The 25,027-nt window shown below is 57.0% G+C and overlaps 1 protein-coding gene across 8 annotated transcripts in view; it reads right to left on the bottom strand.

Moving 5' to 3' along the window:
* Nucleotides 1–21,516, bottom strand: part of COBL (cordon-bleu WH2 repeat protein) — an 85,222-nt gene extending 63,706 nt beyond the window's left edge. For 5 of the 8 annotated variants that reach the window (XM_081146626.1, XM_081146627.1, XM_081146628.1 and 2 more), the window contains exon 1: nt 21,263–21,426. In XM_081146626.1, coding sequence (XP_081002752.1) covers nt 21,263–21,303 — 41 coding nt within the window. In that variant the 5' untranslated portion in view covers nt 21,304–21,426. Of the gene's footprint in view, nt 1–18,909; nt 19,266–21,262 lie in introns of those variants that run through there. The other 3 variants (XM_081146631.1, XM_081146630.1, XM_081146633.1) reach the window with 3 other exon arrangements.
* Nucleotides 21,517–25,027: the final 3,511 nt, after the last annotated feature.

The raw sequence follows: 25,027 nt of genomic DNA, 5'->3' as shown, positions 1-25,027 counted from the left end.
ACAAATCAGCCTTCCCAATCTCCATGTACTCGAGTGACCTGAAGGGCTGAGGCCCAAAAGGTCTGGCCTTGAAGTTCCCGCAGGAGCCCCATGCTGGCCACACTTTCCTGGGACCTTCGGAAAGCGCACTCTCAAGTGGTCTTCATGGGGCAGAAAGCCTGCCGCTCGGGCCTCTTGGGCACAGTGACTTGAAGCCAGTTTTAGAGCCATGGAGAGGCAGGGGCCACCCAGACGTGGTTCTGTGTTTCAGTCTAGAAGTTGGACTCCCACGTGAATGGAGCCACAGCAGCCTCGGGGCCAGTGCTCACTTCTACCCACCCATGGTCCCCGCAGGCACTCAGACAGCTTCCAGCATGTTCTCTGCTCACATGTGCCCACGAGGAGGCCGGGCCTGCAGCACCTGCCCCACTTACCAGCCAGGAAATGAGAAGTTGGAGACTCTGTGACACTGGTAAATGACAGGTGTTCTAATAAAATGTTTTATTACTCTGCTGCATCGCTTAACTAGAAAATAGTTCCTGTCCAGCATCCTGTTTCCCTAAGTGATGGTTTAAACTGAATGATTACTGCTTTCCACCCACGTGGATTCCAGACACAGGACCACGCAGAGCTGAGGCCTCCTCTATGGTTTTACTAGCTCACTAGATTGTACATAATAGAGACAAGCTTCTACGAGGGCATGGGAAGCCCAGAGCAGAAGCTAAACAAGGACATCAGGCTGCATTTCAGGAGACGGCACAGAGCCCACGGGGCCTAAACTGGAACCCAGGCCACACAGAGACACTGAGAGGTCGGGCCGCACAGAGACACGTGCCTGCACAGCCCCCAGGGAGCTGCTGGGGTGGAGGCCACGGGCGACCTGGAGGGCACCTGGGAGCTCCGAGTGACCGCCAACTCCTTCCTCCCCCAGCACCGTCCTGCACCTGTGCCGCATGGCCCAGGGCTCGGATCCTATGTTCTAAGTCACTGTCCCTGGGCCACCAAAGGAGCAGGGCAGGACTAGATGATCTCCATGGCTCCCCAGGAGCCGGCTTGTGCTCCTGCCTACAGTAGGAGCACCCAGCACAGTGGATCCCATGTCCCCAGGGGAAGGGCCCAGGCCAGCCACTTGGGACCTCAAATTAGTCACATGCCAAGATGTTTGCATGTTTACCTGCTATTTGGAGGTTTAGGATTAAAGGGGCGAGCGCCAACGTTCCGCACAAAACATGGCCATTCCGGCGTAAGTCCTTCGTGGGTGAGAAGAACCTTCACTGACTTATTACTTTTGTATGTGAACTGTGTCAACATCTGCTCTCACAGCAGCCAGAGGGTCCCCTGCAGTGCAGAAGGGGCCCAGGCCTGCGAGGGCAGGGACCCCAGGTGTGGCTGGGACGGGGCATTTCGGTCCCAGCCAGCCTGCCCAGGGCCCAGGCTGACTGGAAGGGCAGGCACAGAACCGGCAGGACTGGTCTGGCTGGGTGGCGAGGCTGGTGGTGACACAATCCTCCTGTCACTGGACACCTTTCTGGCAATGGGGAGACGTTTCCTAATGGCTCTTGGTACAGAAAGCGGTTTGACGGGGGAGCCCTGCCCCACCTTCAGACAGGGCGGGAGGCAGCCGACATCCTCGGGGCGCTAACTGGGAGTGAGCACGGGGGCGCAGTGTCTCCTTCAGTCCAGGACGGCCCACAGCGGGGGTGCCGTCACCGTTTTATTTAATTACTTTATTATTTTTTGTTGTTGTTAAGTCTATTTTTTTCATTGCTTTTCAGAGAGACAGTAGAAGGGGGGAGAGACAGAAAAAAAATCGATATGAGAGACACACCTGGACTAGTTGCCTCCCACATGTGCGCCGACCGGGGCCGTGGAGCAAACCCCAAGCCCGCAAACCTTTGGTGTGCAGGCCGATGCTCCAACCACGGAGCCACACCAGCCATGGCTAAATTATTATTAGCTCTTCACAGCTTAAGCAGCAGGTGTGTGCGGGGCCCTTTTTCCAGGTGCTGGGTTATGAACACACACAGTCTCATCCAGGTTCCCGGCAAAACAGCTTGCGTTTCCCTTCCTACCCTTCAGCGGGTCCTGCGATCCCGGGCGGCGGGAGGCGGGGGCAGTGACAGGAGACAGCAGGTCCCAGCTGCCTGCCGCTCTGTGACCTGCGAACTGCTCAGTGCCACCTCAGACAGTCCTAGAAAGCTCTATGTCTCTGAGCAACCTGCTGGCCGAGGGAAGGAGACCTTGTCCTCACAACAATTGGGTGCTAAATCGTGCCTGGCATCAGTGACCCCGGGAAAGGAGAGAGACGCGTGTCACCGCGGGGAGCCCAGAGGTGTCGTGTTCTGCTCCTAGGGGGCAGGAAGGACAAGACACAGCCACGGACGGCACAGGGGCCCTTCTCTGACCCATCAGGCCAGAAAGTGAAGCCTGTCAGAGCTGCGGGTGATGCATCGGAACCTGCTGGGCTGGACACCAGCCATGGCAGGCCGGGGCCGGGTCAAGGGCACTGGCTCCAGGCTAGATGCCCCCAGGGTGCCCTGCTCCTCTCCTCTCTGGCCTCCTCCAGGGGAACAGACCACACGTAGCTGAAATCAGAGCAGGTACGAGCATGACCGGCTCACCTCTGTAATCCTTGATTCTGTGAAAGCCAGAGGCGGGCAAGGAATGCGTTTTTTTATAGTTTCTTTATGGGCACTGGCCATTCGTCTGTCCAGAATTTCAATTAGAAAATCGATGCCCAGACTCACGCCAATCCTCCCATCAAAGAGTCTTTGGTCCAGAAAACAAGGTGAGCTCTGTTTTCCCAACTGGACTGTGGCAGGAACACTCGCCACAGAAACCCTGAGCCAGTGGGCAGCTGGGCTCACCGGGACACTGGGGCCGGTCAGGAACCCCCTTGGCGTGGCCTCTCCCCCTTCCGTCTGGACTTAATCAAGCCGGCGAACCAGGAAAACAGAAACGCAAACGTCTCCAGTGTGCGCACGGCCATCTGAAGTCCACTCACGCGCCTCTGAGCGGCCGGGGCTGAGGCGCCCGTGTTTCTCAGACACACTTGCTGCCAAGCACAACCCGTGGCCGCAGCAGGCGCAGGACAACCGTCTGAGCACACGCGGCTCAGGCGGAGCAAAGCAAAATGCACCCTTTTCAGGAGAGGGGAAGAGAAAACATTCGCCCTAGAAAGGTCTCTTTATGTGACCCAAACATCGCAGAACTCAGAGCCAGCGGTTCCGTGCACGAAAGGCTTCAAAACAAGACCTCCTCCAAAGACGCACATTCTTGGCCAGAGGCCCGACTTTCCTCAATGTGCTCATTCATTCACAAGTTTATTATGCGCCTACTGTGTGCCAGGCACTGTTCTCGGGAGTCCGGCGGGAAGAGAGGGCCCGGGGACGCACGGGCATTTTGGCAGGAGGCAAGAGCAGCTGGCTTGCTCGCACTTGGCCCGTTGTTGGAGAGACGGGGCTTTGCGCTGGGTAAGCAGAAATAATGCAGACACACGGCTCCTGGGAGAAATGACACACACGTGGATGTAACCACCACTGTCAGATCCGACTGTGACACAGAGCCTGGTAGGGAAAGGCTTCCAGAGAAAGCAGGGCCCTAGACGGGGAAAGTACTACAGAAGCAAACGCTACCCAGAGCGAGCGCTGAGGGGCCCCACGGTCTTCTCCTCAAGGTTGATTTGACGGCAATTGACTCGATATTTACTAGGTGCCTAAAATGCATTTTATTGTTCAACCTAAAGAAAAACGCCTTAAGAGTATCAGATTTGAAAAATCTGCAAGTATGTATGGAGCTGAAAGCTCACTAATTTTTATGAAGTTTAATAATTTTTTAGAGGTGCTCTGGGAGCTCATTAGCTGAGGAATGTGGACAGGCCTCCTGGGCACCGTCCCTGATGGCCGCAGAGCCCCACCCCCGGGGACCCTGTGGGACGACCCCCCAGCTTCAGTTGTCAGTGCTGGGGGTCCACACATTGGCTCAGCTTTGGGGTACAGAAGACCCACTGGGAGAACTTCTGAAAAATGCAGATTCCCGAGCAGATTCTGGTTCCTGACTATGTGAACTGCATCGTGGTGATGCGGGCGGATGCTGAGAGCCAGGGGTGAGAGCCCTCGATGAGGGTGGGGGTCCTGACTATAGTCCATCTGTGCGGAACCTCAGCCTACTCCTGTCCTACTTAAACGCTTACACTTTAGTCCGAGGATGAAGGTACCCGGGAGTAAGTGCACTAACATGAGGCATACACAGTGGGCCGGACCCTGCTTCCCAGCCCAGGAGCTGGCCCACCCTCCCGCTGTGTTTACCTGGGGCCAGCAGGCCGAGAGTGGTTTCTACAGTTTTATTTTTACAAATTTATTTTTTTAATATGTTTTTTATATATTTTTTCAGAGAGGAAGGGAGAGGGAGAGAGAGATGGAAACATCAATGATGAGAGTCATTGGTCGGCTGCCTCCTGCACGCCCCCGACTGGGGATCGAGCTCCAAACCGGAGCACGTGCCCTGACCGGGAATCGAACCAAGATCTCCTGGATCCTAGGTCGATGCTCGACTGCTGAGCCACGCCCTATGAAGCCCATGGCATTCTACTGTCCCCAATTCTGACTCCTTTCCCCTTTTTTCTGCCCCTCCAGGGTTTCTGGGCCTTTCTGTTTTAAGAAAGATGCCCTCAGGGCCTCCTCGTTTGCTCTTCAAAGCAGCGAGCCATCTGTTTTCCTAGGAGACGCCCTTTGGTTTCCACAAATACAAGGGCCTGTAAACATAGGAAGTATGTTGTTTTAAGAAACTAGCATTTGCAGACATCAGGGCGCTCGTGGAAGGAGAGGGCACTTGGCCCCAAAGACAGGCACCTCTGTTTTGTTCTGATAAAGCAGGAAACCTAGGAAACTGTTTTGATCACAGATCGGGCTGGATAGCCACACCCAAGCAGGTACATTCTGAACTTGTGATAAGATGTCCTTTACCCCTTCAAAGTCACTGCCATGCGGAGGCTGGAGTCTCTGGGCAGGGGAAGGGCGCCGTGCCCGCTCGTCCAGCTGCGCTCCTTCTGGACAAGTGCCCACGTGCCGTGGCTCCTGCAGGTGGCCAGGGCACGGGCCTGCCCTTTGCCCCTCAGGCACCACTTTCCCAGGTGGCTTCTGTGAAGCTGCCTCTGGTGTGGACCAGCCCCTGAGGTGCCTGGGGCCGGGGGAAGGGGTCCCCAGCCCCAGAGCAGGTCTGGCCTTCAGCATACAGGGCAGAGGGCACCGTGGGGGCCCGGGAGCAGAGGGGAGGCCTGGGCGAATCCAGCTGTAAGGTGCAGGGGAGGCCACCGCGGAGGGTGCGGCTGGCAGCACCCAAGTCACGGATGCCCGTCTAGAAGTGCTGACCACGCACCAGCCTCTGCGGAGGCAGCTTGAGGACGTGGCCGCACCCGCAGCCAGCAGCCAGGCCTCCGCGCCCGCAGCCGGCGGGCATTTAGATACAGGCGGCACTTGGCCGGCCATCCTCCCCGGGTGTCCCAGGAGAAAGCCGCTCGGACCCACCAGGAGCGGGCGCTGCCCCTCACCCCTCAGGACGCGATGGGGGCGGGCCCGTGACGGGGCTGATGACCCTCCGCTTCTGCCTGGAATCGCTCAGGGCCGTCCCGCACCTTAAACCTCACAGGAACCAGCGGGGGACTCGGCACCTCAGTAAAGCTGGCAGTGAGTGAGTTACGGAAGCAGCGCATCCCCGTCAATGCAAAGTTTTCCACCTACTGAAACTCGAAAGTCCGAAGTAAATTTCTAAAATCGACTGAACCTCATTGTTTCACTGAAAGCAAACCTCTCCAGGTACATGCCGCTTCCTTTCCTCGCTTTTCTTCTCTGGAAAAAGTACTGACTCCGGCGACCAGGGAGGCAGCCGGGGCGAGGAGGGGTTCGGCTGGACACGGATTAAACCGATGAGCACACGGGTTAAAGATTTGGGGTCAGGTTCTCCACGTCAGAGGGGGGCGGGAAGAGGGGGGGGGGCTGGGGCACGGGGGCGGCCTCGGGAATATCAGCACCCTGCTCTGAGCGGTGGGCTGTGTGAGCGTCTGTGTGAGCACGGGGGGTGTCCGTGTACACGCACGTGTGCATGTGTGTGCATCCGTGTGCACACGTGTGCATGCACCTACACACGAAGGAGGGCGGAGAGAGTGACAGAGCAGATGTAAGTGTTAACAACCCTGACGGGATGGGGGATCCTTTGTGTTCCCTTCCTGTAGACGTGACATTACTCAAAAACAACAAATTAAAAAACGCATCGGCTAAAAACGGAGAAAGGACGATTGATCCACGCGTGATGCTGGGACTTCTGTCTGACGTGTCCTGAGGCCACAGGTAACAAGAGCCAGCACCCTAGTGCCCTCCCACGTCTTAGTTCCTGTGGGTCCCCCACTGGCCCTTGGCCCCTGGCTTCTCTATCTCTGCTCGTGTGTCTCCAGCTTCTCCCCTCCTCCCGACCCCCCAGGACCGACCGACCCCCTTTCTTTCCCTTCCTGCCCTGTCCCCACCTACCGAGTACAGAATTCAGTCCCACATGGAGCTGGAGTGTGCCTTCGATTACTAACTTAGGACGTGTGAAACACAAACGTTAAAGCAGAACTTGAGAAAGTCTATTTAAAATAACTTACTTTTCCCCGGTAACAATTATGTCGCAGCCCTGGCCGGTTTGCTCAGTGGTTAGAGCATCGGCCCGCAGACCAAAGGGTCCCGGGTTCGATTCCAGCCAAGGGCACGTACCCCAGTTGCAGGTTCGATCCCCGGCCCCTGATGGGGGTGAGAGCGGGAGGCAACCACTCGGGGCGTCTCTCACATCTGTGCTCCCCCTCTCCCTCCCCCCCTTCACTCTGTCTAAAAAAGCAATGGGAAAATGTCCTCAGGTGAGGGTTAAAAGAAAAAAAGTGATGCCGCATCTGTAATTTTAGAACTATAACGAGTGACTAGTTTTAAATTTTTTTTCTCCGGATAAGAAAACATAATTTTTTAAAGTTGTGGGCCAATGATCCTTAATTTAAAAAAAACATCCCGTGGCCCTAATTCGCCTGTTACCTTCGTGTACATGACTAATAACAACAGAGACGGACGGATGAGGGCTGAGGGGACGGAGGGAGGGACGCAGGGCCGGGAGGTGGATGGACCGGCTGCTGGGTGGACCCGGGGCTCGCCCTTGCTGCCCGCAGTTCTGTTCTGTCAGATGGAGAGGAGGGCGCTGGCCGGCCAGGCCGCTCCGAGGACCCGCCCGCGATGCCGTCCTGTGAGCGCAGGGAGCACCGAGATGACACAAAGGGGGCGGTCAGTAAATGGTCGCAGACGGGCGGACAGACCCCCTCCCTCCGCCCAGGCCCCCAACACGCAGGCTGAAGCCCAGCCCCGGCCGAAGCCGCCTGCAGGACTGGGGGGGACACGGTCAGCAGCGCGGGGCGGGCGCACGTCCTGTGCCGGCCTCTCTGTGCCGCCCGAGACCCAGCAGAGAAGCACCTGCGAGGAGCGGGGCCTGGGGGCCTGAAGACCGGCTCGCCTGCCTCTGCACTGAACACTGGGCGGCGGCCTTGAGCGCCCGCGAGCCGGGCACTGCAACGCCCCTATCGAATGACAGGCGAAGGCGGCAGCCCCACGTTCTCAGAAACTCCCACGCGCGCGCCCGCCAAACGGGGAACGAGACCAGAGACGAACTGAATGAGGGCGAGGCCCCGGGAGGGGCGGCCAGGGCACGGAGACCGGCGTCACTCCCATGTATGGCCACCCGCCCCCCCTCCAGCCACACCGGGTCGGCGGCGCTATATTTAGACAGGCCCCTGACTCCAGGCACCGAGGCCAGGCAGCTGCAAACCGGCCTCTGCGCGCGCTGAGCTCCCAGGAGCAATGACAGCCAGAGTAGCAAACGAACGGCAGCTACAGCCGAGACCACGGGGGGGGGATCCCCAACACACAGAGGTCCGTTTCTCTAGATGGTTCCAGCTTGGAGGCAACCGGCAATGACAGGAAAGCCAGGCAGCGGCCCAGGCTGAGCTGGGCACTTTCCTGCGCCTCCCTCCGACCAGTCCCCGCGCCCGCGCCCACGCCCACGCGGCCCGCGGGGGCGGCTCTCCTTGGGACACTTGTGGCCCAGTGAGGAGTGGCACAGCTGTTGTCACTCTCAGATTACTCGGAGGCCCCACCCTGTGTACCAGCCCAGCACCGAGGGGCTAATAACGGGCAGAGCTCGGCTCGTTAAAAATCAATGATTCATCCGGAGGACACACAACGGGTTTACGTGGAAGCTACTGGACACATTCTAAATGTTAAATTAAATCGTGATGTTTGGACGACTTTAAAATGAGCACCTAGCCCCGCTGAGTGTGGCTCAGCGGTTGAGCGTCGACCTAGGATCCAGGCGATCGGGGTTCGAGTCCCGGTCAGGGCACAGGCCTGGGTTGCAGGCTGCAGCCGATCAATGACTCTCTCATCATTGATGTTTCTATCTCTCTCTCCCCCTCTCCCTTCCTCTCTCTGAAATCAATAAAAACATTTTAAAAAAGAAAAGTCAGCAGAAGGTGCCTGGATTCCCACAACAGAGGTTACATGGTTACAACGGAGGAAGCTACACTAACACCACGACCAGCAGAGATCATAGCCACCTCCAGCCGCACTCTGGGTGTTGCACGTTCCGTGGGTTTAGACAAATGTATAAAGATACATAGTTGCTGTTACAGCACCACACAGAGCAGTCTCACTGTCCTAAAAATCCTCTGGGCTTCACCTGTTCATCCCGCCCCCGCCTCCCAACACCTTCAGACGGCACGCCTGCGGATGGAGCCCTCAGCAGATACCATGGGCTTGGAGAACCGACACGAGACAGACCGTCACCCAGGCCCCAGACTATTTGTGATAAGGGCTTTGTAAGCAGAACTATCTTGAAACAATAACCCCAAGGAGCTTGGCAGAAATTTATAAACCCAATTGGGCCAATTGTCTAATAAAGCAAACAAACGCACAAAATCAACATTCCCCTAAGATCTAAATACCAGCTAGGATGAGAGCGCCACCGGGAGCCCCTCTTTGGTGGTGGGTGTCTTCTTTCTGGGGGTGGGCGGACGTGAACATTTGCAGCAAGCCCCAGATGGCGAGTGGGCAGCAGTGACCAGAACAGGCCAGTGCAAGGAATTAACTACCTCTCAGAGCCAGGAAACACGGCCTCGGGTGCCCCCTCTCAGGACGGGGGCTGTGGAAATCGGCGTCCCCCTTTCTGCCCAGCTTGTCAGAGACCCAAAGACAAGGCGCCGCCTGGGTCAAGGCCGAGAGCTCTCCTCCCTCGCCCTCCCTGATGTGTCGTCCTGTTCCTGGTTCCACTAACCTTCCTGGACACGGGCCCTACATCGAGGCCTTGGGGACACGGGCCCTACACCTCAATTGCACAGAGGAAAAGAAATTCTTTAAAAACGTCGTCTTCAAAATACTAAGAAGAAGAGCGGGGGCGAGAGGCCTCATTAGTGGGAGCCAGCAGGGCCTCTGGCTGCAAGACCGGTCACTCCAGCGCTTCAGGGCACAAGGGTACACGGTGCCCTCAGCAAGCCAGCCGCAGCCCCACTGACGGCAATTAGCCCGTCTGCCTTGGCCAAGGACTACTTGAGTCTTCACTTGGTCTGAATAATGATTTAATGCTTTTCTCCCTATCTGACGTAACTCTACATATTTTCGTATGCGCCGGAGACCTAGCATTGTGCTTGCACTTGGCCTGTGCTCCACTTACACAGAATCCAGAGTTTATACAGAATCCACAGTTCCACCCCGTGCGGTGAGGCTCGGTGGGCTGGGTGCCGTCCCTGCACCAGAAGGTCGCTGGTTCGATTCCCAGTCAGGGCGCGTGCCCGGGTTGCAGGCGTGATCCCCAGGAGGGGGCGTGCGGGAGGCGGCCGGTCAACGTTCCCCTCTCATATTCATGTTTCCCTCTCTCCCCCTCTCTCCCCCTCTCCTTTCCTCTCTCTTTAAAAATCAGTAAAAAAATCTTTAATAAAAAATTAAAAAAGTTTTACCTGTATCACGCGTTCAAAGTTATCAAATTTATTTCTTGTTAAAAAAAATGTTGCCGACGTAACTGGACAGAAAGACCCCTGCGAGTGGGGGCGGCCCCTGTGGCCACTGACCCGGCCTGTCCCATCGGTGCCCACAGGACCCACCAGCAAAGCACAGGTGACATCCTGGTAACCAGGCAGTGATAACACACACCCGGGGCGTCCACCCCATTGCTCCTAAGCCGTAAGTGGGGTTCACTCTCTGGACGTCTGCGCAGGCCGTGGGCCCCCAGAACAGCCACCAAAGCCTCAGGAGTGGCCCCGCCACCTGCCTCCTCGGCTTGCTTGTCAGCCTTTCTGAGAAGTGCCCAGTGCCCACAGGCTCATGAGTCTGCCTCGTCCACACCTCCGCCCTCCTGTTTGTTCATCAGGCAAAAGAAACCCCGTCGAGTAAACCTCCGGGTGTCTATTCCCAAGCTAATCCGGGCGCGGCGCTTCAGCTCCGCCCGGCTGCTCCCTCGGCGTCTGGGAGGGGTTATATTTAAGGACTGCCTCAGCAGAGCCTCTTTCTGAGAAACCTTTCGTAAAAATAACCCTGCCTTATCTCGGCCCGCCCGCAGGCAGGACTCCCGGGCCGTTCTCGGGGCGTCCCAGAGGCTCTCGGCACCCCGTCATACGTGCATGACTTTAACTCAGAGTTTGTCCTAAAACGCTGCGAGAAGATTAAATTACGGCAAATAAATAATTAAGGTTGCCTTTGCTTTCTTTCTTTGATTTTTTTTTTTTTTTTTACCAAAACATTTTTTTTCAGAGGTAAAATGTTTCATGTCTTTTTTGATCGATTTAATTTTTGGACAAACAGCTGTGCAGGGCAACGCTGATGAGATCAAGGAGCCCCCGGGTATCTTACAGAGCGGCTGCACCCGCACCAGCACCACATGACCTCAGGGCGCTGTCACCTGTCACCTGTCACCTTCCCCGTGGATCCCTGCCCCTGCCTCCGGCCCTGACCCAGGTCTCTGCCCCCTGAGCTCTCTGCCCGCATGTCAGCCACGCCGTGTCCACCTCTCCCCCGCCGGCCTGAAGGGTCAGGGGACAGAGTCCCGTGTGAGTCACCTGTTCCCCTCTTTCCACATCCCTGTCAGTACTGACACTGAGTGAATCAGCAGATGGATCTCTCCCAGACTCGGAGGCCGTCCGCTGCTGGCACAGGGAGTGAGAGACCACGTATTCTTTCCTAAAAAGCCACGGCTCCGGTGCTCACAGTGCTTTCAGAGGGTGGGGACTCTACCTGAGCTCACCGAAACCCGGGGGAGCGACAAGCCACTGCTGTTTTAAAGGAAGCAGGACCCGGGGCAGGAAGCTGGCTGTCGGCGCGTCAAGGACGTCCCTACCCCCGGGCAGGCTGGTGACTCATCCCTGGCAAGAGCTGAATCGCTGGCCCGCCTTCCCCACCGTCCTGCAGCAGCTATGACCACAGCGTACCGGGCACAGGCTGTGTTCCCAGAAACAGGCCACTGTCCCCACTACGGCACCAGAACTCGCACACTGATCTGAGCACAGCAGTAGGTCGACGTTAACAGGGCTCATTAGCGAGGTCACAGAACAGACCGTGATTTCAGGCTTACGCTTTTAGAAATATTCTAGGCCCTTTAATGAAATCTGGAGACAGGAGACGTAGTTGAATGTGGACTGAAGAGTCTACAGTCTAAAGTCACTAGTGAGGTCGATGTGGACACCTGCTTCCAGGTGTGCAGCGGAGATGTGGCGGGGGTGGCGGGGGGGGTGGCAGGTGGGGGTGGGGGTGGCGGGTGGGGGTGGCAGGTGGGGGGTGGCAGGTGGGGGTGGCAGGTGGGGGGTGGCAGGTGGGGGTGGCAGGTGGGGGTGGCAGGTGGGGGTGGCAGGTGGGGGTGGCAGGTGGGGGGTGGCAGGTGGGGGTGGCGGGGGGGGTGGCAGGTGGGGGTGGCGGGGGGGGTGGCAGGTGGGGGTGGCGGGGGGGGGTGGCAGGTGGGGGTGGCAGGTGGGGGTGGGGGTGGCGGGTGGGTGGTGGCGGGTGGGTGGTGGGGGTGGCAGGTGGGGGGTGGCAGGTGGGGGTGGCAGGTGGGGGTGGCAGGTGGGGGTGGCAGGTGGGGGTGGCAGGTGGGGGTGGGGGTGGCGGGTGGGTGGTGGCGGGTGGGTGGTGGGGGTGGCAGGTGGGGGGTGGCAGGTGGGGGTGGCAGGTGGGGGTGGCAGGTGGGGGTGGCAGGTGGGGGTGGCAGGTGGGGGTGGGGGTGGCGGGTGGGTGGTGGCGGGTGGGTGGTGGGGGTGGCAGGTGGGGGGTGGCAGGTGGGGGTGGCAGGTGGGGGTGGCAGGTGGGGGTGGCACCCCACCCCAGGCTGCAGGAGCAGTGAGAACAGAGGAAGCACAACCTCCCCATGGTCACTGGGACCCTCTTGCCGAGCGAGGGGTGGCCTCTACTTCCCTTTGACAAAAGGAAAGGGGCACAAGTAACACCTGGGGGAAATCTTCCCCCCCAATTACGTCACTTTTGCGTGTACAAAGTTAATGAGAACACCTGTTAATGCCGATGAACACTAGCTTTACAAGAACACCCCCATCCAGGTAAAATGCTATGAAGGTGACCTATGTGCCCCCCCCAGTGTGTTACTAAAGCCAGCCCAGCCTAAAAACAAGTCACCCGTTACTTCCCATCAACTCAGTTAACGTCTAACCCTGACAGGAGAACACTGTGTAATTTTAACCCCAGAAAATGAGAAATCGGCATCAAGAAGACATATTAACTCACATACGCGTTCTGTGCCCACGACAGCTGGGTCCTCTCCCCCCCACCCCACGGGTGTCTTTCAAACAGTAAACCCCACCTGAGAGTTACGCATCCAGCAATGCGTTCGCACCGTGACAGCCGGGGGGGCGTGGCGAGTGTCCCGCACCAGAGGAGCCACCCGAGGGACTCTGTCTTCAGAAAAACGTGGTTGAGAAACTCTGGGGCTCAAACACACAGCGACCGACACCATCTGGCTCTGGGCACAGAGCAGATAGCGGCTGGAGGTCCTGAGGCTTTGGACGCCGTGTCCCCGGCTTCTACTTTGTGTTCTGGGGTGACCACAGGGTGAGCAGACTTCAGGGTCATGTGACAATTGCATTCAGAAACTGGAGCAAGATGACTGCCACCAACGGGGAGGGCCGACGCGGGGCCGGTGACAAGTCTGTGGGCGGGAAGGCAGCTCTGTCAGGGGTGACCAAGATGCCGAAAGGACCCTGGTCGGCGTGCTCAGTGGTTAGAGTGTTGGCCTGAGCACCAAAGGGTTGCAGGTTCGATTCCCGGCCCCAGTTGGGGCTCGTGCGGGAGGCAACCAATCGACGTGTCCCTCTCACATCAATGTTTCTCTCTCCCCCCCCCAACCCCGCTTCCACTCTCTCTGAAAAGCAATGGAAAAAATATCCTCAGGTGGGGATTAACAAGCAAACAAAAAATAAATAAAATGCTGAACGAGGCAAGGCCTTGGGAAGAGCATGCTGTGTCCTACTCTTAGAAAAATGCGTCACCGAAAATGTGAGACATTATGGTGAGTTAAAAAACAAGATTGGTGAATAATGAAATATTTCAATTAAAGTCTATTTCAATTTAAATTAGTCTAGTTTCTAAACTAGTTGGTTTTCATACTTTGCTAAGTGATTCAAAATCCGCATGGTGACCTCACTCAGGCACATTTTCGCATGATGGGTCTGTGTGTGTGTGAAACCTACAGACACCCCTGAGAAGTGGGGTCGGGCAGTTTCGGGGGCTGAGGCAGGGGACACGCTCAGACTTCCTGAGCCCAGGGACACTTCAGCATCTGATGAGGTGACTCAGCCCCCGTGAGAGCCTGCGACCCGCTCTCCCTGCGTGTGACAGGCAGGACGCCACGGTGACCACCCCCGTGTAAGAAGTGGTTTAGACACGGAGTAGGGGGGCGAACGTCTTCAATTCCACCCACACCGACCCCACCTGATGATTACAGTGAGAGGGAAGGGCGGGCGGCCGGGAACCCTGGCCAGGCCTGCTCTCGGTGGCACATGTCGGGGTTCTGGCCACAGCGTCTGTCTCTCTCCAACCCGATGGTCTCTTTATTGAGCGTTCCCGGACTCCGTGCTCAGCTAATCGGGCTCCGGCCAGCGACGCTATATTTAAGTCTCAGTAATCACAGGAACGCAAGTGTGCAGTCTGCTGTGTGATCGCTCCCACCCCAGATATTTTTAAATCCAACTCCCAAGCACTAGGTTTGAAAAATCTGATTTGGGAATTCACTGTCTGCCAAGTGCTGGGGTCAGCCTCAGCTTCACTCTCACCCGCACACGTATGCACACTCACACACACACTCATGTGCACACACACTCGTGGGCACACATACTCACACGCACACACAGCCACACAGACTCACACACATGTTCACATGCACAAGCTCACACACACTCGCACTCACATCCAGACCCCTCCGGCTTGTATCTAACTGTTGCGTGTAGTTACATGTTCCTGTAGGGCCAACACGCTGGGTGTTCCCCCTGTTCTCTGGCTGCTCCGGCCACTCTGAGCCCGGGCGCCGAGGCAAACGCTGCATCGTCCAGGCGGCTCCCTCCCACCTGCCCCCTCCCAGGCCTGCGGTGCGGCTGGAAGACCTGATTCCCGCCCCGGCTGCCCTAAGGACCCGCTCCCAGGAATCCGCTTCCCTCCCCACCTTCCAGCCCCCACTCAAAGAAACCCGGGGTCTCCCCGGACCTGGTGTTAGCAGGAGAAGCAGAGTCACCTGCCAGTCTGTCCTCACACAGGGTTAGAGACGTGACCCCTGGTTCCTGGGGTTCATGGCCAGGAGGTTAGGACTGGGCCCATGGCGAGGGCACGGGGGGGGGGGGAGGGAGGACACGACTGGGGCCCTTGTGCACCGTGGTAGGAATGCAAAGTGGTGTAGACACTGTGGAAAACAGGAGGCAGTTAGAAAACTAACACAGAACCACACTGAGGGGGGACAGGGAGTCTTGTAGGGCTGAGGCGGGGCCCAAGGCTCCCTACTCCTGAGCCGGGGTTCCTTCCACTAAGCCGGCCAGTCTGCCTTGGATCTGAGAGAGTCAAATAGGATTAAGGACCAAGCGGGACGCGTCTGGGATTAGGGAAGCTGCCCCGCCCAGCCCTGGGAGCCACTGCACGTGTTTGTGCCCTGGGACGCAGGACACAAACACGAGCTCCATGGAGAATGGACGGCCTGCTGTCCGGAGGGGACACCGCCCCTGAGACACCGGACGGGTCCTCTCTGTGTTCTCAGGCAACAAGCTGAGAAGCGGGGAGATGAAAGAGCCCGGATCTGATGGACCCGGCCCACTCTGGGGAACTGCGTCCTGCGTGGATTTGGGTGGGCGGGGTAAGGGCATCAGTGATTTACCTAAACCAGTCCCTGCCTGTTAACGCGTCCCTGGGTGTGGTTCGGGGGGGGGGGACCTGCAGAGAGGCCTGTGGTCTGGGAACCAGTCTAAATGCAACTAAATGAACCGCAACTTCACAGCAGCTTGAAAAGCTTTTCCTTTTCTCCCCTTTTTAATTGAAATGTTTCAGCTGTGGAATGTATTCTAATTGGACTTGGCCTGTAGAAGGCGGCTAACTGGGGACCAGGAGGAAGCCTGGGGACCCCAAAGGCTAGAGAGTCTCCCCGCTGGGCAGTGAGCTGCCCCCCGCGCCAGCAGCGGGAAAGGCAGGTCTCGCCGGAGGCCCCGAGCTCACGGCCAAGTCCAGCCTGGCATCCACCCCGCGAGGTCCTCAGAACGATCCATCACCAGCTTTGTAAAAAGCAAAGGAAACCATATAAACCACACAGGAGAAGAAACAGGCGAGACATAAAAAACAGGGAAACACCAAGGAAGCGCGAGTAACCCGGCACTGCCACAGCGCAGCTCCTGAGAGCGGCAGGTGGCCCCGAAGGGTGGACACTGAGGGACAGGGGACAGTGAGGAAGCGAAGGGACGCTGTGGGAGGGCACGGGGCTGAAATTTAAAGTTGATAATAAAGGCACATTATCAACATAGTAATATATATAGGGCGTCCCCCTAAAAGTGTATACACAGACTTTGAATAATTATAAAGGCAGAGTTTATCAAAATACATTTTATTCTCAAAACCGAGCTCTCAGCTGGTTAAGTGTGTGAACATTTTTGGAACACCCTGCATCTCAATAATACCAGTCGTAGTAAGTATTTCCAATAGAGAAAAAGTGCAAAGGTGAAGATCTAGAAAAGCTTCATATACATCAAATCTATGTTTTCTTACAGGGTAAAGTAACTGAAAATGTGTAAAGTTAACCAACATAGCCTGGCCAGTTGTGGCTCAGCAGATGAGCATCGACCTAGGACCCAGGAAGCCGAAGGTTCGACTCCTGGTCAGGGCACAGGCCCGGGTTTCGGGCTCGATCCCCAGCAGGGGGCGTGCAGGAGGCAGCCGATCAATGACTCTCTCATTGATGTTTCTCTCTCTCTCCCCCTCTCCTGTCATCTCTCTGAAATCAATAAAAATGACATATTTTAAAATATTTTTTAAAAATAATTTAAAAATCAAATCAAATTAAGAACACACAAAATCCACAGACTCCATAATTAAATGTGGATGGGGCGAGATAGTGCATAATAAAAACACTACCATCTCTCTACCTAATGTTCTTGCTTAGTTTAAGTCTAAGTCAGAACCAAGCGACCCTATGTTTTAAATGTGCACATCCTCTATCTGAGCACGTCGGTGTAAAAGATTTCTGCTCATTTTTAAGACTTCTGACCAAAATTATGTTTAATGATAAATTTAATAACAAGGCACAGAAAGGCCTAGAAACCTCAACCACTTATTATGGTCTGAAGACACAGCCTATAATCTTGTTTCCTTAATAATTACGGGCACACTCTTGGGTGCACACGAGTTTTATGACTTTGCTTCCCAGATCCTAAATTAAAGAGGCCACTGAACCCAGACCTGCGTGTGTGGCTGTCACTGGGCCGGGGCACTGGGGCGGGCAGAGAGCGGAGGCCGGGCTGCAGGCCACAGCTCTGAAGGCCGGGAGGCCCAGCCTTAAACATTTAATCGTACTTAGTTTCATCACCCTCACGCGACCACAACCACTGGGAAATACTTAAAACGCTCTGAGATTATTTGATATTGTGACAGGGACATGTTTGACTCCTCTAATTTATTAAGAACAAACATAATTACAAAAGAATAAAATTCCTAGGACTACTTTCCACTTTGTATCAAACAAGACCCAACTTGTGAGTTCTTAGATGAACTGCCAACATAAAGAACAGCTCACTTATACAATGTTGCTAAATAATGTTACCCCAATAAACGTAATAGAAAGAATAATGGCTCAGAAATATATTTTAAAAATATAGCTCAGCCCGGCCGGCGTGGCTCAGCAGTTGAGAGTCGACCTAGGATCCAGGAGATCGCAGTTCGATTCCCGGTCAGGGCACGTGCCCAGGTTGTGGGCTTGATCCCCAGAGGGGGGCGTGCAGGAGGCAGCTGATTGATGACTCTCATCATGGATGTTTCTCTCTCTCCCTCTCCCTTCCTCTCTCTGAAATCAATAAAGACATATTTAAAATATATATATATAGCTCAGATTAAATGGGAAAAACTTAATGGAACAAATAATTATACATGCTATCATTTTAAAGAATATAAACACGTTCTCCAACATGTTAGCCAAAAGCCTAGAAAACATAAAAGAATAAAAAATAAAGCTAGCTACCTAAACGTCTTACTATGGTGTACACTTGTTAATATCCCTTTAACACCTGTGTGCTTGTGAGAGTTGAATAGAAAATGTCATTGTCTTGACCCCCAAGAGTAGCAGGCCTGCTATGGTGACTATTAAGTGGGGGAGCTCGAATTACCCACTTCTATTAATTTTTAAAAATTTATTCCGTGTCTTAATAACTTGATTAAATTATGAAGGAGATGAACACCAGCTATGTCTGCATGGAGCTCACACTGGGATGAAACTGAGTTTCACGTAAGCTCAGTGCTCAAGCACAGCCACGGGCCACATGTGCCAGCTGCTCTGACATTTCACGCCCCTGGAGAGTGTCCCCTTCTATGGAAATGTGTTTCCTCCACAGAAAACAAATTAACCAGCCAAACCTCACGCCCTCTGTCTCTTATTTATGTAGGTCCAGTGCGAAATTTAACCTTGTCCCATTGCCGGCTATTGGGGTGCATCTCACAGACAAAGTAAAAGGAAACAGGTCACCCTGCATGGGCTTAAATACAGAGTGTCCCCCAAAAATGTACACACACTCTAACAGCTAATTCTATTACATTATGAAAATGAAACACATTTTAATAAACACTGCCTTTATCATTGCTCAAAGTGTGTATACATTTTTGGGAGGCCATCCTGTGTATTTTAAAACTTTACCAAAGGCAATCTGCCTTTCCTTGTGGCCTAGAACATTCTGTCAGTTATTACACTTCAGCTGAGCTCTAAAATTCCTCAAAGTCGGCCTGGCCAGCCGGGCTCAGCGGCTGAGCACCGACCTAGGATCCAGGAGATCGCGGTTCGATGCCCGGTCAGGGCACATGCCTGAGTTTCCGGCTCCATCCCTGGCAGGGGGCCTGCAGGACGCAGCCGATCAGTAACTCTGTCATCATGGATGTTTCTATCTCTCTCTCTCCCTCTCCCTTCCTCTCTCTGAAATCAATAAAGACATATCAAAAAATTTTTTAAAAATTCCTCAAAGCCACATCGAGCCTGACTTGCTGATTTCTCTCTGCATATGTCCTGCTTCCTAAAAGAATAACTTTCCCAGGGAGTTAAGTTACTCGTTATTTTTCATAAAATTACAGTACTAAGAAAAACATATCATTTCAAGCCAACTAAAAATGCACACTCCTGTTCTCAGCAAGATAAGAAACGACCACCTACTGATGATTCAGCCAGACACCCGAGCCGTGACTTCCCATTCACTGATCTCTCTGCCCCGTCAGCCGACCTCAAGAAGGGCTCCTGTCGACTTGACATCATAACGTGAAATCTCCCCTATGCTTCGTGGCCCCTCCCCCGCTAGCTGTTTCCGCACAAGACCGAGTCCAGGTCACGACATCCGCTGGAAAGCTGATCACCAACCGCACGTCTGATTTGATAACCATCCGGGCAGGGCCCGAGAGGGGCCACGCGTTCATTTACCCGGAGCGCGTGGCAAGCTCAGCCTGGTTCTCGGCGACAGAAACACAGTCATTTCCCGGAGATGCACCAGAGCCCACTGCCCCCAGTCACGTCCCAAAGCCAGAAGCTTCACGGCAGTGCACCTACATTCTCTAAAAGAACCAAACAGCCCAAGGCCAGTTCTCTCCTCCGATTTTAACTCTCAGTACCCCGCTGTGCAACACGTCAGGCTTGTCCGGAAAACAGAAGCACACTGCTATTTTCTTGATGTCTCTCCACAAAAGGCACTAAGACAAATGACAGTCGACAAACTAACTGGGAGTAACAGAAGTTGAAAGCCACCTGTCTACGCGTCCTGGGCAAAGCAGGCCAGATGCCCAGGGTGTGAGTGCCAAGCCAGAACCAAATGCTTCGGTAACGACAATTTCACGTTTTATCCTGCTCACGGCGACCGGCTGTCCTTCGTTTCCCTTGGGGACTCCGATGCGAAGGCCACCAGAGCTCAGAAAAGCAGAGCGGGAACCTGACCCGGGTGTCGCCCCAGGCTGGAGAGAGAGCCTGCGTTGGGGCCCAAGGTTTCACTCCTATAATCAGATTTCTCCCAGGGATTTTACAATCCCATTACCGGTCTGCCGGCCTCTGAAGAGTTCTCTCCATATTTGTTTATAAGGCGATAGTGACAGAGTGGTTCAGTCTCCTTGGGCCGGCTCGTTACGCAGGCTACAGAGCCCAGGTTTAAAGGTGACTCTGCTCCACCTGCCCCGAGTCACCTCCGGACACCCTTACGGTGAAAAGGGCCTTCCCACGCTCCTCTCGGGGGAGATGTTTGCTCCCAGGGAATTACATAACCAGGCAGGAAAAGCTCATCAACATTCCTCGGCTTCAGCATTATTTGCTGTGCTAACCTGGCTCACTTTCTCCTGGCGTTGAAGGGGGAGGCTTTTGTTTTTCGGGGAGCGTGTGTGTGTTTGAGCCAATGTGGAAACCTCTTGGGGACTCAGCAGCGGCCTGGGGCCTGGGGGCGCGGGGCAGGGTGAGTCAGGGGGACGCAACCGCAGGGGGGAGAGACCAGTTGTCCCCAAAGCCAGGCGCTGAGCAGCTGCTGAGCGCAAAGTGGGCCCCCGGGGAGCAGGTGCCGCCCGCTCAGGCCATTCGCAGGACTCACACCCCTTCGCTCCTGCCCGGGGGGGGGGGGGGGGGGGGGGGGGGCTCCTGCCCGGGGACCTCCTGTCCCGGGGACTCCTGCCGGGGGACTCACAGCCCTTCACTCCTGTCCGGGGGACTCCTGCCAGGGGACTCACAGCCCTTCACTCCTGCCCAGGGGCTCCTGCCAGGGGGACTCACACCCCTTCGCTCCTGCCCGGGGACTCCTGCCGGGGGACAGCTTGCCCGCCGCGGGGACGAGGCCCTGGGCCCGGCCGGGGCGCGCGGTTCCGCCTCGGGGTCAGTCCCCGGGAAGGGGCAGAGTCTCTCCCGTGGGAGGGACGTGACTCTCAGGGCGAGTGGCACGTTCGCGGGGCATGTGACCCGCACGCTCCAGGTGCGGCTGTAAACAGGCCCTTAGGCTGCGGGCAGCCCCGGGGCCAAGGCCTGACCTGAGGTCCAAGGCCCGGCCCGCGGTCAGCCCGACCCCACCCCGCGCTCTGTCCACTGTCCGGGGCACCAGGGAAACACAGTGGGGGGGGTGGTGCCATGAAAACCTGCAGGGCGGGGCCCTCCCCACGACCCCACGACCCCACGACCCCACGACCCCCCGAGCCCCGCGTCGTTCAGGTCCTGGCGCCTCCGCTTCTCTCTGCGGGACCCGCGGCCCCGGGAGGGGGCGAGACGGGGGCGCGCACCGGGCGCGCGGGGACCCACCCGGCGGGAGTCCGAGGCCGGCGCCCCCGCCTCCCCACCCGGGGCGAACGCTCGAGGGAGCGCGGGGTCCCCGGGAAGGGCGCGCACACGCGCGAAAAGCGCTCCGGCCGCCGCCCGACACTGTCGCCCGGGCAACGACCCCGGCGCCCAAAGTCCACCACCCTTCCCGCTCGCGCGCGGCCAGCGCGGGGGGCCCTGCGCCCCGGCCCCGCGCCCCGCCCGGTGCCCGCGGCCTCCCGCGCCCGCAGCTTACCCGGTGGGGGGCTTGGCCGCCAGGGCGCACGGCGCGTCCATGGAGCCGCCGGCCGGGCGCGGTCAGGAGCTCGCGGCCGCCTCACCCGCTCCCTGCGCGCTGACCCATCGTCCGCCCACGCGGCCGGCGCAGGACAGCCGGGGGCGGCGGGAAGGGGCCGGGGCGGCCGGGCGGGGGCGGCGCGGGGAGGGGCCGGGGCCAGGTGCGCGCCCCCGCCCGCCTCGCCGCGCCCACCGAGCGCCGCCCCCGCCGCTGCGCCCCGCCCGGCCCGGGACCGCCGCCCCGGGAGCGCCAGCCGGGCGGGGGCGGGGGCGGGGGCGCGGGAGGGGCGGCACCTGGCACCCCCGGGAGGGGCGGCACCTGGCTGCGGCGGGGCCGGACCGGGGCGAGGCGGGCGGGGGAAGATCGGGGCTGAAGGATGAGCAGTGAGTGACCGGTGTCGCCGGACCCCCGGGACGCCCCTGAAACCCCGCAGAAGCGCCCCCCACGCTTCAGAAGTCCGGCGCGGAGGCTCCCGAAGTTGGTCCCTGCCGGCAGCGCGCGGGGGCTGGTTGGAAACGCGGGGCCCCCCTCCCCGGCCGAGCAAAGCGGAAACAATGGGGCTGGAGCTGGGCCCGGCGGTGCCACCGGGACGTCCCCCGGGGAGCGCGCTGGGTCTGCCAGGCTGGGCTGCCCGGCGCTGCGGCTGCCCCGCCCGGGAAGGAGCCCGTTGCGTCGGGGGGGGGGGGGGGGGGGCAGAAAGACCAGCCGAGGCGGCCCCGCGGGAGCCCGGGGCGAGTCACCCCAGGGCCCGGATCCGCCGGAACTTCGCCCTCACGCTCCGCCTAGCCCACCCCACAGCAACAGGAGAGATTGGGGTAGTGTGAACGTCTGACCCACAGAAATGGCCATTTCGTGCGGTTGCAAAGACTGGGGATGAAAGGCAGCAGGATCAGGGAGCCTGCAGCGGCGCGACCGGCGTGGGACGAGGCGCTCCTCTTGGGACCGTGTCCCTGGAGCAGGTACAGAGGCCTCCCGAGCCCTCCCAGCTGGTCCCCAGCGTTCTCATTAACAAAGTGGGGAGACCAGTCTGAACACCCGGTGCCAAGTCCCTGCGGAGCGCGGAAGGCCTTAGGCGCTAGGGCAGAGCGCCCACCCGGAGCCGGGCTCCTGCGGGGCGCACGGGCCTGGAGCGCAGCGCCCGCGGCTCAGCTGCCGGCTGTTCCCCGAAGGACGGCACCTGGGGCCTCCCCTGGGGCCTCCCCTGGGGCCTCACCTGGGGCTCTGCCTCCCGCTGCTGGCGCCCTGCAGTCTCTGCGCGGAGATCAGCTTCCCCAGCCTGGGCGTGGAAGCTCAGGCTCCCCTTGTCCTGCTGCATTTTTCTTCTGAGCATTTATCACCGTGCGTGTGTGCAAAGGTTGCTGTTTATGGCATTCAAATGAAAGTTTGTTTATATGTAAAACAAGCAGTATTTATGCTTGTGTACGTTTATGAACAAGTAACTACAGGTGTATACATTGTATATCAATGGGATACAAGTGTGTCCATAGGTATCCTGTTCGGTATACATTTGGCCCAATTGCCAAGTGGGTGTCCTCAGTCTCCCCTGCAGCACGTGATCTCAGTGAGCACCCTACCTGGTCTGTTTAATTCACCTCTGACCCCCAGCATCTGAGACAGAACCTGGGGGGGGGGCTGGGTGCTCCGGGGTGAGGAGAGCACTGAATACATGAGCCTCCACCACCGCTTCACCCCCCTCTGGGGTTGGCACCAGGGGTCCTTCCCATCATCTCTGGATCTCCACGCGCAGGAAACACTGGGGTGCAGTGGTGGCTTGTCCTGGGAACCTGGGGCCCTCTCACCCTGCTCCCTGTTCTATGATCCGGAGTCTTAACAATAACCGGTGGGGCCTCATCTTTTGCTCCCGTCAGGGCTAATTCCATCTGAACAGGCTCAAGACACGGATCCAAGGGATAGGATGTCAGGTATTAGCAGCTGAGGAGGACTCGTGACTCCCAGGAATCCTGAGGTCACTCTCTGAGTGGGGGTAGGAGGGGTCTGGAGGCCGCAGTGCCTCCGACACTGAGAGTCCCTTGTGGTGTGGGAGCTGGGACAGGAACTGGGAGAGAGGGGACCGGACCACAGCAGAGCCCGGTGTGACTGGCTGTGGCCCCTGGGTCCTGGCTGTGGCTCCTGGGAGAGATTCGTGTACACTGAGTGTCAGGATCCACGTCTCGGGGCTGAACCTGTGCCCACCCCTCCCTGGTTCACTTCTTTTGGACAACTCCCCAGCCCCTACCAGGGAACATACATGTCTCTGTCTTTCCCTCTCTGTTACTAATAATTACAGTGATTAACTTCGTGTACCTAGCAGATAGCAAATACCTGTTCACTGAATTATTAACTATATTAATAGTTAAGATTTGAGGACAGTCACTAGATGCAAAGCACTGTTAGTCATTAATGACACTGACCGTATCATTTTTTTAAAGGGACCGGAAAGACAGGTACTATTGCTGTCCCCATTTTACAGATGAAAACACTAAGATTTAGGGGAGTTAACTGAGTCACTCAAGGCTGCACACAGCAAGGATTGGTGCCGGGCCGCTTCCCCAGGACCCTGCATTCGTTGCCATAGTGCAAACACAGCTGCTTTCATCTGTGCTCAGCACCCAGCCCTCCTGTGAACCGTTCCACGCAGAAGCAGAGAGAGGACGGTCTGTCAGCAAATGTGTCTGAAACTCACTACCAAGGAGCGAATGCAGGGAGCGTGTGGGTCCTGCTCTCTCACCACCGTGCCGTGGAGCTTCTATTTCAGCCACCAGCTGTCACAGTTTCCCTCTGGGGAGGTTGCAGGAGGAGCTGAGCCTTCCCGTGGTCGCCGTCTGGGGGAAACACGGAGGCCCTGGCCCCCGTCATGTTGCGCCCACACCCTCGGCCCACTCGAGGATTGTGCAGCGGGGTGAAGGCTTCTCTCAGCGTTTCCTGGAAACAGGAGCCTCTTCTGAACGAGCATCCCTGGAGTTTTGACTGAAGAGGATTCTCCGACCCGGGCCCATGAGTCCTCCGTCTTACACATGATTTTGCCTTTGGGGACCTGCCTGGTTTGAAGTCCGATGAGAAAGTTTGGAACCTACGAGCCTGCAAGTAAGACTCCATCCGTCAGGCTCGTTCAAGTCCATTCAATTCTGATGTCATTCCAAAAACGCAAGCTGGGGTTCAAAGTGCCCCACGTTCCTGCGTGCGGCCCCTCATAGAACTGCTGCCTAACGTGTTCAAGAGGTCGGGATCCAGCCAGTGGGATGTAGTGACATTTCTTTAAAAAAATATATATTTTTTTAATTTTTTTAAATTTTCACCCAAGGATATTTTCTCCACTGCTTTTCTGAGAGAGTGGAAGGGAGGGGGGGAGAGAGAGAGAAACACTGATGTGAGAGACACATGGATTGGTTGCCTCCCGCACGTGCCCCGAGTAGGCCGGGGACCGAGCCTGCAACCCAGGTACGTGCCCTTGACCTGGAATCGAACCCGAGACCTGTCAGTGGGCTGGCTGACGCCATAAACACTAAGCCACACCAGCCCGGGCTGTAATAGCATCTCTAAATTGTTGATTCATGGTTTTGAGAATTGGTGTTTTGTTGTGACAGGCCGTGGCCTGCTTCCCGACGTGACAATTTCACCTTTTCAGTGTGTGGGCGACGTTTACCAAAGGGAAGGGAATGCGTGGCTCTGCTAATGTTTAGGAGGCTCCCAGCTGACACCTGCAGTGTTTACCTTCAGCGTCAG

The sequence above is a fragment of the Miniopterus schreibersii genome, assembly GCF_964146895.1.
Source record: "Miniopterus schreibersii genome assembly, chromosome: 9".
NCBI lineage: Eukaryota > Metazoa > Chordata > Mammalia > Chiroptera > Miniopteridae > Miniopterus > Miniopterus schreibersii.
Note: the sequence above shows the minus strand (reverse complement) of the source record. Positions and strands in the feature narration are given on the sequence as shown.